Source organism: Lagenorhynchus albirostris, chromosome 13 (assembly GCF_949774975.1).
Source record: "Lagenorhynchus albirostris chromosome 13, mLagAlb1.1, whole genome shotgun sequence".
NCBI classification, from domain to species: Eukaryota; Metazoa; Chordata; class Mammalia; order Artiodactyla; family Delphinidae; genus Lagenorhynchus; species Lagenorhynchus albirostris.
Window position 1 is genome coordinate 71,137,592 of NC_083107.1, and position 16,503 is coordinate 71,154,094.

Genomic DNA, 16,503 nt, shown 5'->3' on the forward strand with positions numbered 1-16,503 from the left:
TGGCCTTGTGTTTAAGTGTGTGATCAATTTGAAGTTATTCTTTCTACATAGAATGAGGTAATGGTCAAGGCTTCCCTGCCTCCCTTGCCACAGGGATATACAGTTGTTCTATTGTAGAATCATTAATTGAAAAGCCTATACTTTCTCTCTTAATTACCTTGTCCTCCTTGCAAAAATCAATTAACCATATATGTGAGTTTCTTTCTGGACTCTATTCTTTTCCATTGAGCTATTTGATTATATATCTACACTATATTATTATACCTTTGTAGTAAGACTTAAAATGAAGTAGTGTAAGTTCTCTATTTTTGTCTTTTCCTGATTGTTTAGGTGATGATTCAGTTTCTCAATTTCTACAAAATGTCTGCTGGGATTTTGACTGGGATTGGCTTGGACCTGTTGATCAATTTGGGGATAATAATTTTCATCCTAACAATATTAAGTCATCTGGTAAATCTCTCCACTTATTTAGATCTTCCTTTTTTTCCTTAGCAGTGTTTTTTAGTTTTCAGTATATAGATTATATATTGTTCATTACAACTGTACAGAAATAAATTTTTTATAAATTGATGCCTTGTGACTTTGCTAAACTTTATCACATATTAGACCTACTAGTTTATTTATTTATTTATTTATTATTATTATTGTTTTTAAGATTTCCCATGAGATTATCATAGGACATAATAGTTCCTTCTTCATTTCCAAATTATATACCTTTTTTTTACTTTTCTTTACTATTGCATTGCCTAGGACTTTCAGTCCAGTGTTGAATAGAAATGATTAGAGCAGACATCCTTGCCTTGTTCCTGAAATTAGGGGGAAAGAAATCAATTTCACCATTTATTATGATGCTGGATATAGGATTTTTTTTTTTTAATTATTTTTGGCTGTGTCGGGTCTTAGTTGCAGCACGCAGGACCTTCGTTGAGGCATGCGGGATTTTTCATTGTGGCATCCGGGTTTCTCTCTAGTTGTGGCACACAGGCTCCAGGGTGCGTGCACTCTGTAGTTTGTGGCACGCAGGCTCTCTAGTTGAGGTGTGTGAGCTCAGTAGTTGTGGCGCGCAGCCTTGGTTGCCCTGCAGCATGTGGGATCTTAGTTCCCTGATCAGGGATCGAACCCACGTCCCCTGCATTGTAAGGAGGATTCTTTACCACTGGACCACCAGGGAAGTCCCTGTGGTGCTCTTTATAAGGCTGAGGAAATTACCTTCTATTCCTACTTTACTGAGTCTGCTAAAATCACAAATAGATGTTGAATATGTTAAATGTTTTTTTAGATCTACTCAGATGACCTTATGGTTTTTCTTCTTTATTGTGTGGATATGATGAATTACACTGATTATTTCAGTTTCAAATGTTTAACCAATCTTGTGTTCCTGGGGTAAATCCCACTTGGTCATGATTTATCAGTCTTTTTATATATTCATGGATTTGATTTCATAATATTTTGTTAAGGAATTTTTTTGTCTCTCTTTATATATGTATAATAATTAGTTTGTGGGTTTATTTTATGCTATTGGTTTTAATATAAGGGTTATGCTGACTTTGTAAGTGAATTGAGAAATATTTCTTCTATATTCCAAAAGAATCAGGGTTAGGGTTAGGATAAAACTGGTATTGTTTTTCCTTACATATTGGATAGAATTCACCAGTGAAGTCATCTGGGACTGGTGTAACATTTGTGGAATAGTATTTAATTACATATTTAATTCCTTTAATTAATAATATGGGTATTCAGGTTATCTATTTCTTTATGAGTGAACTTTAGTAATTAGTTTTATTTCAGGTAATTTGTCTACTTTACCTATGTTTTGGAACTTACTGGCATAAAGTTAAGTTGTTCCTTATTATTATTATTTTCTTTTTTAAAATAACTTTTTGTTCCTTATTATTTATTAGTTGTCCCTTTAAAGTTTATAGTAGAGGTTAGCAATTAGCAGCCTGTGGGCCAAATCTAGTCTGTGGCCTATTTATGTACATTTGTGAACTAAGAATGGTTTTTACATTTTTAAAGTATTGTTAAAAAACAAAACAAAACAAAACAAAACAAAAAAAGCAAGCAAAAAACCAAAAATCAAATCAAAACAAAGAGTATGTGAAATACACCATGGGTGGCCTGCAAAGCCTGAGATATTTACAAACTGGCCATTTATAACAAGAAAATAGTTTGCTACTTGAAGTCTAAGATCTTGAGTGATGTTTATACTTCATTCTTGAAATTTGTAATTTGGGTCTTCTCGCTTTTTTTCCCCCTTTGACTGGTCTGGCTAGTGGATTATCTTTACTTTCTCTCTTTCTCTCTCTTTTTTTTCCTTTTAACAGAAATGGACCTTTTTTATTTTTTATTTTATTTTGGGCGTGGCACACAGCTTGCGGGATCTCATTTCCCCAACCGGGGATTGAACTTGGGCCTCTGCAGTAAAAGTGACAAATCTGAACTAATAGACCAGCAGGGAACTCCCAGGAATCAACTTTTGATTTTGAATTTCTCTATTATTTGCTTTCTATTTTGTTTTATGCTGTCATATATATGATTTCCTTCCTTCTGCTTAAGTGTAATGCCTTTGAGATTCATACATTTTTGCATATATTACTAGTTAATTCCTTTTTATTGTTGAGCAGTATTCCGTGTTGGATGTACCAAAGTTTGTTTAACCTTTGACCTATGAGTGACTTTTTTTTGGCTATTACAAATAAAGCTGCAATGAACTATGTTATACAGGTTTTTATGTGGATATAATTTTCATTTCTTTGGAATAAATACACAGGGTTGCAATAGGGACTGTATTGTTAAGTGTATATTTAAATTTTTAAGAAACCATCAAACTGCTTTTCATATTGGGATTTGCTGTACCATTTTGCATTCTCACCAGCAATGAATGAATAATCCAGTTTCTTTGCCTCTGCACTAGCATTTGGTATTGTTACTATTTTTTTTAGTTTTTCTAACAGGTGTGTAATAATAACTCATCATGGTCTCAATTTGCATTTCACTATTGGTTAATGATGTTGAAATCTTTCTTTTTTTCAAATATTTTATTTATTTATTTAATTTGGTTGTGCTCTGTCTTAGTTGTGGCACGCGGGCTCCTTAGTTGTGGCATGTGAACTCTTAGTTGTGGCATGCACATGGGATCTAGTTCCCTGACCAGGGGTTGAACCCAGGCCCCCTGCATTGGGAGCGTGGCGTCTTAACCACTGCGCCACCCCTGAAAACTTTCCGTATGCTTATTTTCCATCTATATATCCTCTTACGTGAAATAACTTCTGATCTCTTCCTCATTTTCTAATGGATTTTTTTTTTTTTTGCGGTACGCAGGCCTCTCACTGCTGTGGCCTTTCCCATTGCGGAGCACAGGCTCCGGACGCGCAGGCTCAGCGCCCATGGCTCACGGGCCCAGCCGCTCCGCGGCACGTGGGATCTTCCAGGACCGGGCACGAACCCGTGTCCCCTGCATCGGCAGGCGGACTCTCAATCGCTGCGCCACCTGGGAAGCCCTGATGATTTGTTTTTAACTGAGTCATATTCATGAGTTTTTGTATATCCTGTTGAAGCTGCATTCTTTTGGAGATAATTTACATTTGCCTTTGCTTTGTGCTTAGGATCACTTTTGACTTAAGCCTATTTCAATTATCGTCCTGAGGTTTTTCATACCTATCAGATTTGGTGACTTTAGCCTGTAAATCTGAGGATCCGTTTGTTGTTTTGAATTCTTAAGGGATATTTTTTGTGCCCTCTCATTCTTAGTGTAAATGTTGGGAAAGGCAGTTCTTGCAGCTTCCTGGAGATTAGTGATGGGAAGGTTGGTTGGTTGATTTCTTTTTTTTTTTTATAAATTTATATTTATTTTTGGCTGCATTGGGTCCTCGTTGCTGCGCGTGGACTTTCTCTAGTTGCAGCGAGCAGGGGCTACTCTTTGTTGCAGTGCGTGGACTTCTTATTGTGGTGGCTTCTCTTGTCATGGAGCACAGGCTCTAGGTGCATCGGCTTCAGTAGTTGTGGCACGCGGGCTCAATAATTGTGGTGCATGGGCTCTAGAGTGCAGGCTCAGTAGTTGTGGTGCATGGGCTTAGTTGCTCCGCAGCATGCGGGGTCTTCCCGGACTAAGGCTCGAACCCATGTCCCCTGCAATGGCAGGCGGATTCTTTACCACTGTGCCCCCAGGGAAGTCCCAGTTGGTTGATTTCTAATTCACCCTTATACTTAGGTGTATCCTTTTTTGTACCAGGATTTTGCAGGGTTATTACGTTAGACTCTGTAACTTGAGCAGGTTCTGGACTATGTCTTCTGTCTTTCCTATCTCCTGTAGGCAGAAGAAATAGAAGATCAAATTCACTGGAGTTGAGCAAATGTACTGAAAGTGAAAGCTGTCTTTAGAGCTTTGCTTGCTTTTCTGAGTTCCTGCTGTGACTTAGTTTTTGGTCTAAGTATTCCTTAGTATCTTGCCAGCTCATACAGTTTTTTAAAAAAATTTATTTATTTTATTTATTTTTGGCAGCGTTGGGCCTTTGTTGCTGTGCGTGGGCTTTCTCTAGTTGCAGTGAGCAGGGGCTACTCTTCGTTGCAGTGCGCGGGCTTCTCACTGGGGTTGCTTCTCTTGTTGTGGAGCAAGAGCTCTAGGTGCACGGGCTTCAGTAGTTGTGGCACATGGGCTCAGTAGTTGTGGCTCGTGGGCTGAGTTGCTCTGTGGCATGTGGGTTCTTCCCGGACCAGGGCTCGAACCCATGTCCCCTGCATTGTAGGTGGATTCTTAACCACTGCGCTACCAGGGAAGCCCTCATATAGTTTTAAGTAAAGTTTAAAAACGATTTTAATTGATTTTTTCAATTATTTTCTTCAGGTCATACTGTGTAAAACAAGCAACTCCTTCATATCTTTTTCAAGCTTTCCTTTCTTTTGTCCATGTTTCCTTTCTCCATTTTGTGGTTCAAGATGCATCTCAGGAGTCATCACCTCTCAAAAGCTCCCTGCTTGAATTAGAGGTCTCTGCCTCATTCTTTCTTTCCTTCTTTCCTTCCTCCTTCCCTCTCTTTCTTTCTTTCTTTTGTTTGGCTGGCACAGCCTGTGGGAATATTAGTTCCCCAACCAGGGATTGAACCTGTGCCCCCTGCATTGGGGGCTGGGAGTCTTAGCCACTGGACGGCCAGGGAAGTCCCTCTGCCTTATTCTTTCTAATCACATTGTTCTGCAGCTTACTGGTTCCTTGCCTGTCTCCATTCCCTCCTTGTCTGTGACCTCTTTGAGGGCTAGAACTATGTTGTTTTCAAAAAATCTCCATTTCCTGGCCTGATAGAGTATCTAACAGCAATTGGGGTTAGAATAAACATTTGTTGTTGGTAAATGCTATAGGTTATCATAACCTGAATAACAATCTGGCTTTCTCAATTTAGGACTACAAATACAAACACAGAAACAAAGGAAGAAAGCACTCAAGTCCTTTGTGTGCTAATTTGCATACCATACACCTCTTCAGGACACTTCAAATACTACTTAAGGCCAGCCTCTTTCTTCAGGAAATGAAATTGTTTATCCTGTTCAATGATCTCATAGGTAATTGACACAGGAAAACTCAGGTCTTCCATTATGAGGTCTCCACACCCAAAGAGGCCGGTTTTAAAGTGTGGGGGAAGTGTTCTGGGGAGGGTGTGGTATGCAAATTAGTGTAAGAGGGACTTGTCTGCTTTCCTGGAATCTATTCTGATTCCCCAACAGAAAACCTATTTCCATTCCCATTGCATTATGCAGTTTTGTTGACCAACTGGGAGCTTGGATGGGTGGAATTTCTAATTTTGATGCAGCTTGTTGATTTTTACAGCACTGTTCTTGAGTCTTCAACTTTTCTTAGCGAGGCAATTTTTGGAAATGAACATAATTCTACTTACAGCATAGCTTTTCATATTAATTGCGTCCCTTAATCTTTTTCTTTGAAAGTTAAATCACACATTTTATATCTTTGTATTCAGCTTTTTGTATTCTTAATTCTTGCGCGGGCGGGGCAGCAGTGCTAAAAGGAGGTTTTTAGTACGAAGAATGCACTCTTCGTGACTACGCCTTAGGTCTGGCTAAGGTTATAGAAATCGTCAGTGCCTTGCTTTGTTTAAAGAGGCAGGGTTCTAGCGTTTGCTCTTTCTTAAGCTTATCGTGTGCCAGATACGGCACAGATATATTTTATCTCAGTTATCATTCACATTTTTACAGCCGTGAAAAGTACAACTCAAGTTCAGTGTCTTGCCTTGGGTATCCCTGGGATTCCAACTCAGGTCACAGCGCCCTCGTCTTCACCGGTCCCCCTCCATCCCCCACCTTTTCGGGTAGTTCCTCGCTCCATCGAGGCCACCTGGGATGACGCTGGGGGTGCGGGGGTAGTCGGTCCTGGCCGGCTACGAAGACTCCACGACCGACTACACGGCGCTAGCTAGTCCCGCGCGCATTCTGGTTTTTCCCATCCCCCCACTTCCTAGGCGGCCGCCAGACCTGGAAACCATAGAGCTGAAACAGCCCAGAGCGTCCCTTCCGTGGCCGCCGAGCGCTGACGGCGCACCGTTGGGCGGGGCCTACTGGCGGGGCGGGGGAAGAGGAGGGAGAGCCGGCAAGGGAAGGGCTGGCCGGCCTTGCAGCGCCCCGCAGCGGCCAAGTCGGAAGAGGTCTTGTCGGCCCTGCGGCGCTGGAGCCCTGACGCACGGAGCTCGAGAGCGAGAACGGGAGAGAAAGGGGTAGAAATGGCGGCTCCGCTTGGCTCCCGCTGAGTAGGTTGAAGCCGGCGGAGGGTCTGAGCTCTTGGCCTGGAACATCGCTCCCGCCTCCCGCTACCTGCCTTCGCACGCCGACTTCCCTTCCTCTGCCCTACCCTCGCCTGTCCTCGTCTGCGCTGCGCAGAGTCCGGGTCGTCTTGTCTTTCCCGGCCCGGCTCCACTAGCCCTGACTGCCCGGCAGGCGGGCCGGCCTTCCTCGGCTCTCCCCGGCGCGGCGGGCGCCGCGGGCGCGGCGTGGACCCCGTCCTCCTGGCTGGACCATGGTGAACACCCGGAAGAGCTCTCTGCGGCTTCTCGGATCTAAGTCGCCTGGGCCCGGGCCTGGGCCTGGGGCCGGAGTAGAGCCTGGGGCGACCGGAGGCAGCAGCCATTTCATCTCCTCTCGGACCCGCTCCTCCAAGACCCGCGCTGCCAGCTGCCCCGCCGCCAAGGCCGGGGGAAGCGGCGGCGCCGGCGTCGCTCTGGATGAGGCCCGGGTAAGAGCGCGGCAGCCCGAGTCCGGAGGCTTGCGAGTCGGCCCGGCCGCCGGGGCTTTGTCTGGCCGGGTTGGGGCAACAAGCCTCCAGTGGAGACCGCTCGGGCGGCCGGAGACCGGGTCTGGGGGTGCGTTGGAGGATGGCAGCCGGCTAGGTAGGGCCACGACAGCTTTGCTGGCCCCGCTCTTTTGTGTAAAGAACAGGACTTGAGTCCAGGGGAGAGGGCTATGGGGGGGGTGTCTTTTCGGGGAACATTAGAACAGCCTGCTTTCCGTGTCCTTGTCCTGCCTGAGAGGGGAATTCTAGGGGAGCAAGAGCGAAGGGCCAGAGTTCCCGGGTGGAAGGGTTGGAGAGGAGAAGTGAAAGTTTTATGCGGTGTCAAACCCTTCCTGTGAGTGTGAGAGCTCCTGCCGGTGTCTAACTCCAGCTTACTCTCAAACTGTTTGGGGGTGGTTCAAGTTTGTGAGGAAGTGAACGGAGAGCTCCGGTTGGCAGCCAGGCAGGGATGGTGAAAAAAGTTTGGAGCTGCTCTGACACCAACTTTAAAAACAAAATCAACACTATCGTCTCTCCAGGCAGGAGCGATCAAACGTGATGTTTAGCTGGAGAATCAGCCAGCCAGCGAACCAGGGTTCTAGTAGGGACTCGGTAGAGCTTTCTAGTAGAGCCTTCAGATCACAAAAGCGGCACGTCGAAAGAAACGTGTCGAATATTATTGATAGTAGGCACTATCATCTCCAAATTGTTTGGTGTCTTGGATGTCTCCATTTTTGCTTTGGGAATAGTTTATAAAAGGTGAATTAACACCATCGTCCTACTACTGCGAAAGTGACATTTGAAGAAGACCGGTGATGATTTAGTATTTTTTTTTTAAAGTGGTAGATCTTGAAATTTATTACAGGGTAAGGCTCTAAGCTAGCACGTATGTTTTATCACTTTAAAGGAATTGATAAGGTTGTGTTATGAGATTGGTTATGAATTCAGAAAAGAGTGTTGCATCTGTCTAGAGAGAGGCTAATTTTCTAAGAGTAATTTGACTGGAACTTGTTCATTTAACATAGTCCTTTAAATCCACATCATTTTATTATTCTTAGGGGAGGAAAGCAATATTTCATTTTCTGTAGGGGTCTACAAGATTATGTTGGCATACAAATACAAATTATGTACAAATTATATTAAATACAAATTATAAATACAAATTATGTATTTTTTTCTCTGTATCTTATACTGTTCTGACACTAATCAGAATGAACCAAGGCAAATACAATAGACATATTTTACTGTACTTATCTGAAATATGTTGTATCTTTGAAAATATAATTGGCCTTTATTTTGCTAAAAATCTGGAACATATTTTAAAAATTGCTTTATGAGTAGACTTATTTTGGAGCTTATAGCTAGCTCTCTTAGGTTGAAATAAGAAAGCTAAATCTGAAAGTTGTGCAAACTATTCAGAATAATTACAGACTTTCTGTAGAAATTATTGCAAACATGTACAGACTTTCTGTAGAAATTATTGCAGACATGTACAAGCTTACTGACTTTATGAAGCTAACATATATTTTAAAATAAAAGTAATTTAAGAAGGGTTTGTCCTGTATCCTTAAGGACAAGTAAAATATTTAGAGTGTAAGCATTTAATTGTATAATGCTATGAATGCCTAGCCTATTAGAGCAGTGTCTCGTTTATGTGAATCAATTAGCTCATCTGTCACTGATCATTTTGTGGTCCCGTTTTTGAATTCATGGATATTATGCTGTCCTTACCCCCTGAGGAATAAGGTGAGGTAATTTGTCAAGCAGCTGTTATGGAGATGTTAAAAGGCAAGGAATCAATAATCTAATGTAGAAATGAACATGGGGTAGCTTTTCAATTGCTAGAAGAATGAAAGATATTAGAGCTCTTTCTAGAAGGATACTAATGAAACTTTGTTTCAAAGGTCTTTTTAAAATGTATTAAAAGACCATGAACAACAGGCCAGTGGAGAGTTACTTTGAAACATTTGTTTTTCAGTTTTAAGAAGGTTGATATTTTGACCCTAGTAGATGATGGAATGATCTAATTGCTTTCTCCCAGAAATTTAAGAGATTTACTAATCCTATGTTGTGATTGGTCCTTTAGAAGAACATAAGTTATAATTCTGAATTTAAGTTTATGTATATTTTTGAAGCCGGTTGTATATTTCCTTGTTGTATATTTCTGAAATGGGTTGATTTGAGTTTGGTAAGCTCTTGCTTTCAAGTTTGTTTTATGTTACAAGAATTTAGCACTCCTGATTCACCCTTTCTGGTGTACCTAAAGGCACCCTCTGTGTCTGTGGTGTCTTAGACATTTGCTGTCATCTGTAAAGACTTATTTGGTGGAAAATGGGTTGCTCATGTCGTTGCTTTAGGACGTTGCTTTATTTTTGTAGGAAGAAATGTATTCCTCTTGATACGATATAAATTGAAGAGGTTCCCTTTTTTCTGTTTTTGTGTGATATTCTTCACTTTCCAGTTGATGCTGATTTCCACCCACCCCCTGGCCCTGACTCTTTTTAGACTATTTCATCCACTGTGTCTAGAGACATTTTATTTGCTCTAAAAAGCCTTAGGACCACGATCTGTCATAGCTTTGCTTTCCCCCCAAGTGTGTGTAGGGTGGGGAAATACACACATGACACATTCTGTAGGTTATTGGAATGATTTTTTTGTGCCTATACTTTAATGTCAAGTTGACTTGTGCTCTGCAGTTAGTTGTATAATAATTACTGCTATATATTGATACTTGGCTTTTTTGTTTGTTTAACCTGTATAAAACTTCACCTCTTTTAGGTTAACCTAAATGTCAGTAATTAGCATTTATTTGCTTCACCTAAGAGTCACTCTCGGCAAACTAATACTGTAGTCACAGAACTGGAAAGCAGTCTTTGAAAATATTTCAACTCTTTTTCTACCTCTTTTAGGCCTATTTGTTGGTACTTTTGGCTTGTCATTAGCTTTTTGTAGTTTTTGAGCTTTTTTGAATCCACATCTTAGTTGAGAGAATCAAAATACATATTTTAAGTAACTTTATAGGTAAATTTGTTTGATTTTTGATTTTATTTTTAGAAAATAACCTCTCAATCCTTCTTTAATATGCTCTTTTATCATTCTATACTTATTCTTTTCCAACATTCATTCATTTGCCAATGTAACAGAAGCAGAGTGGTGGAAATTGAGGGTTAAACATGGAAAAGAAGTCTGAGAGGGAAATGTAACCATGTATATAACTCTCAGATGAGTAGGGAAAAATACAAGTTCCTCAGAGTAGAGCAAGTTTTTCCTTATATCAGATTCATATATGGGGCTTCCCTGGTGGCACAGTGGTTAAGAATCTGCCTGCCAATGCCGGGGACATGGGTTCGAGCCCTGGTCCAGGAAGATCCCACATGCCGTGGAGCATCTAAGCCCATGAGCCACAACTACTGAAGCCCGTGCGCCTAGAGTCCGTGCGCCACAAGAGAAGCCACTGCGGTGAGAAGCCCGCGCGCAGTGAGCAGCCCGCGCACCGCAACGAAGAGTAGCCTCCACTCGCCCCACTAGAGAAAGCCTGCCTGCAGCAATGAAGACCCAATGCAACCAAAAATAAAATAAATAAATTTATAAAAAAAAGAAAATAATCTTACCTTAAAAAAATTCATATAGAGCAGCATATGGGTGATATTGAGTAATGTTGTAAAACAATTTCCCCGTCACAGTTTTGAAGCAAAGCAGCTATAGAGTTCATAGGATTATCTCCGGTATCCAACTGAAAATGCAGCTTTAAAAAATTCATAGCTGATTCACTTTGTTATACCCCAGAAACTAACACAACGTTGTAAAGCAGTTATACTCCAATAAATATGTTAAAAAAAAGATAAAATAAAAAAATTAAAATGTCAAAAAATAGGGAAATGTGAAAAAAAATTCAGTTTTTGGCCATTTCTGTAGTTCAGATATACAAACTTGCAGTTTTTTAGGTCAAGGATGAAATTTACACTTGTAGAAGTGAATGCATATTAATTCCTTAAATCATTTTCCCTGGCAGATAATCTTTTTAACCATCCTTGGATACATCCTTGATTGCATGTCTTCTAAATACCTAATTATAGATAAACCTGTAACCTCTGAAAGCTAGGTGGACAGGTGGTAGGATTAATACTTGTTATGAGAACTAAGGAGCCCAACCAGTGTCTGCACCTGAATGGGGTGTGATCCTGTCTCTTTAAGGTTCCACTTCAGAAAAGTGCCGCATTACTTTGAATTATGTATTTGGTATTTTTTTTGGACATACATAATGAAGTTTGATTTCTTGATATTTGGGTTTTTGATCTTGTACTAGGAATATTTTATATTTCTGTTATGTCTCTGTGCTGGGGGAGGATTTTGTGAAAAATGAGTTGAGTAAAAAGCATATGGAATTTTGGATAAAAAGTTCTATGGAAGTACAGAGTTAGGGGGAAAAAACATGTAAAATGTGCTATCTTTATTTAAATATGAGCTAGACGGTTTTTTTTTTTTTTTTTTTTTTTTTTTTTTTTTTTTTTTTCCGGTACGCAGGCCTCTCACTGTTGTGGCCTCTCCCGTTGCGGAGCACAGGCTCCGGACGCGGAGGCTCAGCGGCCGTGGCTCACGGGCCCAGCCGCTCCGCAGCATGTGGGATCTTCCCGGACCGGGGCACGAACCTGTGTCCCCTGCATCGGCAGGCGGATCCTCAACCACTGCGCCACCAGGGAAGCCCTAGACGGTTTTTAGAGAGGTAACTATTGTGTGTGGCTTATATCAAACAATAGAAAAGTTATCTGTTAAAATTAAAATCAGATGCTTTTGAACTGTGAGTATTTTGGTATAAGATTTTTTTTTTTTTTCATTTTTAGATTGTTATTGTAGTTTTATGTGGAGGTTGAATATACGCCTTTGGTTAAAGTCTTTCTCTCCTAGACTCTTCTATGAGAGTAGGCTGTAAGCTCTCTGGGACCAGCCACTATATCTTACTTTCTTCCCGACTGCTGCATTCCCAGGGCCTAGTGCATCATCTGGCGTATAGAAGATGCTTAATAAATATTGATACTTGTTAAATGAATGAATGAATAGCATATTAAGGAGCCGATCTAGTATGTGAAAATTGTGTTGATTGGACTCTGAGAATAGAGGGTAAATAAACCATAGCCCCTACCTTCAGAGCTCTAAGTATGCACACGGTATACACATGAGAAATTATTAGCAGGATAAATCAGTTCAAGATAGGGGCCAGGGCTTCTCTGGTGGCACAGTGGTTGAGAGTCCGCCTGCTGATGCAGGGGACACGGGTTCGTGCCCCGGTCTGGGAAGATCCCACATGCCGCAGAGCGGCTAGGCCTGTGAGCCATGGCCGCTGAGCCTGCGCGTCCGGAGCCTGTGCTCCGCAATGGGAGAGGCCACAATAGTGAGAGGCCCGCGTACCGCAAAAAAAAAAAAAAAAAATCTGAAAAAGTGAAGAAGGATGCCATTGTACAGTCAGAAAATACTGTACGCACTGTGTATAGACAGATTTTTACTAGAATATCTGGAGTTGTGGTGTCTAGTATGGAGACTGGAAGTATGAACAGTAGCCTATAGGGATATGAAATATAAGACAGTGATTTTTCAGTAATTGCTTTGCTGCCTGATTTCACGGGGTGCGTGTAGGGAGAGGAGCAGGCATATCACGTAGAGACCACTCTTTGGCAATATTTTTGCTTCCCAGTATTTTAAAGATGGCTTGGGTAAAAAACCCCTATAAAAAGACTAAGCCTGAGGCCTTGTGGTCTCCAGTGTACTTGTGCTGCCATCTTTCCCTCTACTTGGTGATACTGATTTATCAGTGTGTACATTTATTTTATGCTCTAGGAATCTATTTATCTCTGGGGTAGATAAGTGTTTTCCATTTGTAAAAAATGTTTCATACTTTAAACCTGTTGAAAAGACATTATATGGTATATTTATATATGATGATACATACTATTGGTTAAATATGTTTAGCGTTATTAGTTTCTATCTGTATTCTAGGACCCGAATTGGGATCTCTGGAACAGTGGTGCTTCAGATACCCTTAGAATGAAATGTTCTCTGATCTTGCCAGATAGGAACTTGGAAGTCATTGAGTTTAACTTTTGGTAGTGAGACTTCCTTATTCCTTTGTTCTTTCATTCAATCAACAAATATTTATCAACCAGCTACTACGTTAAAGTGTTAAGTGCCATGTAGACAAACATTTTGTCTCTTTGATTCATTGTTATAGGGCTGCCATGTTGCAAAAGTCAAGGAGGCACCATTCACACTATAGTTTGTGTTACTGGCTCCCCCTGGAATTGTGCAGTGTACTCCTTGTATGTTACATACTGCAATTCAATACCCAGAAGTGGAATAGAGTATATGTGTACTTAAATATTATCTCTAGATTTGTTGTTCTGGTCTCCATTTCTGGAGTAGTGTATAGGAGTTCCTATATCCCTACACCCCTGCCAGTATTTGTCAATATCTAGCTTTTCAATTGCTTTTCTTTGATTATCAATGAGAATGGGCAACTCTTTATGTCCTAGTAATTTTTTTTTAAAATTTTATTTTGGTTGTATTGGGTCTTAGTTGGGGCCGGCAGCCTCCTTAGTTGTGGCATGTGTGCTCCTTAGTTACGGCCGGCGGGCTCCTTAGTTGTGGCATGCGAACTCTTAGTTGTGGCACGCATGTGGGATCTAGTTCCCTGACCAGGGATCGAACCCGAGTCCCATGCATTGGAAGGCGGATTCTTAACCACTGCGCCACTGGGAAAGTCCCTGTCTATAGTAATTCTTTAAAAAATTTCTTCATCTTTAAAATGCTTGTTAATATTTTTGTTTTCTACTGGAGTTGCTATTTTTGTTGTGTTTTCCAAGAGTATTATAGATCAGTGGCTTTTAACCTTTTTTGTGCCATAGTAAGGGATACTTTTTATGTTGTGATGCTGTACACACATACAGTTTTACTTTTCCTGTTTAGGTCTTTGATTTATTTTATTCATTCTACTAGACAACCTATACTTTGTAGCGCCACTTTATAATATACCATGTTCCCATATATATTCTGCTTTGATCTCTGTATTCTTTTTTGTTGGTTTATTTATTCTTACGGCAGTATCATACTGTTTCTGTGACTGTGGTTTTGAGGTATGTCTTAATATCCTAAAAGGCAAGTTCTTCCTCTTCGTTATTTTCAAAGTTGACTTACGTAGTCAAAGATTTTGGTATATATTTCCAGTTAAGATTATGGACTTCCTTTAAAGATCCAACTAGAATTTTGACTTTTTAAAAAAAATATTTACTTATTTTATTTTCCTTTCTTCCTTCCTTCCTTCCTTCCTCCCTCCCTCCCTCCCTCCCTCCCTTCCTCCCGCCCTTCCTTCCTTCCTTCCTTCGTCCTTCCTTTCTTTCTTTCTTCTCTCCCTCCCTCCCTCCCTTCTTTCTTTCTTCCTTCCTTCCTTCCTTCCTTTCTTGTTACATCGGGTCTTAGTTGCGGCACGCGGGCTCTTTGTTATAGCGGGCGGGCTTCTCCCTAGTTGTTGTGTGTGAGCTTCCCTCTAGTTGTGGTGCGTGGGCTCCAGGGTGCATGGGCTCTGTAGTTTGCGGCACGCAGGCTCTCTCCTTGAGGCGCGTGAGCTCAGTAGTTGTGGTGCGTGGGCTTAGTTGCCCCGCGACATGTGGGATCTTAGTTCCCTGACCAGGGATCGAACCTGCGTCCCCTGCATTGGAAGGCGCATTCTTTACCGCTGGACCATCGGGGAAGTCCCATAGAATTTTGATTTAGAAATTTAAAATTTTTAATTTAATTTTTAATTTTGTTTGTTTATTTTGGCTGCTCTGTGTGGCTTGTGGGATTTTTGTTCTTCCACCAGGGATTGAACCCGGGCCCTTGACAGTGAAAACATGGAGTCCTAACCACTGAAGCACCAGGGAATTCCCCCAACTAGAATTTTGATTGGGAATGTTTTTGAATTCCTAGATTAATTTACAGAGAATCGACACTTTCATATTAAGTTGTCCATGAGCAAGGAACAGCTTTCACATAGCATAGTTTGCATATTTTTCTTGTGGAATTTGATGCTTTTTTTGGTGACCTAATATATTGTCAGTTTTGGTAAACATTCTTTGTGTGCTTGGGAAAAATGTATATATTCTATTAGATGTAGAAAAATGTAAATATATATATAAGTATATATATATGATGGAAAACATTGAGATGGAAAAATATTACAGTGTGAATTTATTGATTGTTGATACTCAAATATCCAATTTTGTCCCTTATTAAGATTCTACCTAGGGAGTTCCCTGGTGTCCTAGTGGTTAGGACTCTGGGCTTTCACTGCCATGGCCTGGGTTCAGTCCCTAGTCGGGGAACTTAGATCCTGCAAGCCGCGGGGTGTGGCTGGAAAAAAAAAAAGATTCTACCTAATTTTTTTATTGTTCGGATTCTTCTGGTATACATATACATATATATATTACATAAACTTTTAATTTTAGAATAGTTTGTAATTTTCTTCCTTTTTAAAAAGATTTATTTATTTATTTATTTATTTTTGGCTGCGTCAGGTCTTAGTTGTGGCACGTGGGATCTTCGTTGAGGCATGCAGGATCTCTTGTTTTGGCTCGCAGGCTTCTCTCAAGTTGTGGCTTGTGGGTTTTCTCTTCTCTAGTCGTGGCGTGCAGACTGGGTGGGTGGGCTCTGTAGTTTGCAGCAAGCAGGCTCTTTAGTTGAGGCGCGTGAGCCCAGTGGTTGTGGTGCGCGGGTTTAGTTGCCCCATGGCATGTGGGATCTTAGTTCCCTGACCAAGGATTGAACCCATGTCCTCTGCATTGCAAGGCGGATTCTCTACCACTGGACCACCAGGGAAGTCCCTCTAATTTTCTTCTTGCTTTATTCTTTGATCTATTAGTTATCTAAAAATATATTGTTTACTTTTCCAAATTGTTGAGCGTTTATTTTCTAATTACCTTTTTGGTATTTACTTCCAGTTTAATACTCCTGTACTCAGAGAACATATTCCATATGATTTATTTTATTTTATTTTTTAAAATTTTATGGGCTCCCTGGTGGCGCAGTGGTTGAGAGTTCGCCTGCCGATGCAGGGGACGCGGGTTCGTGCCCCGGTCCGGGAAGATCCCACATGTCGCGGAGTGGCTGGGCCCGTGAGCCATGGCCGCTGAGCCTGCGCATCCGGAGCCTGTGCTCCACAACGGGAGAGGCCACAACAGTGAGAGGCCCGCGTACCGCAAAAAAAAATG

At 41.2% G+C, this 16,503-nt stretch overlaps 1 protein-coding gene across 1 annotated transcript in view; it reads left to right on the top strand.

Annotated features, from left to right (window-relative positions):
• Nucleotides 1–7,015: 7,015 nt before the first annotated feature.
• The window catches only part of ATAD2B (ATPase family AAA domain containing 2B), a 151,000-nt gene continuing 141,512 nt past the window's right edge, over nucleotides 7,016–16,503 (top strand). Inside the window, exon 1 of the mRNA XM_060169207.1 lies at nucleotides 7,016–7,231. Coding sequence (XP_060025190.1) covers nucleotides 7,016–7,231 — 216 coding nt within the window. The remainder of the gene's footprint in view (nucleotides 7,232–16,503) is intronic.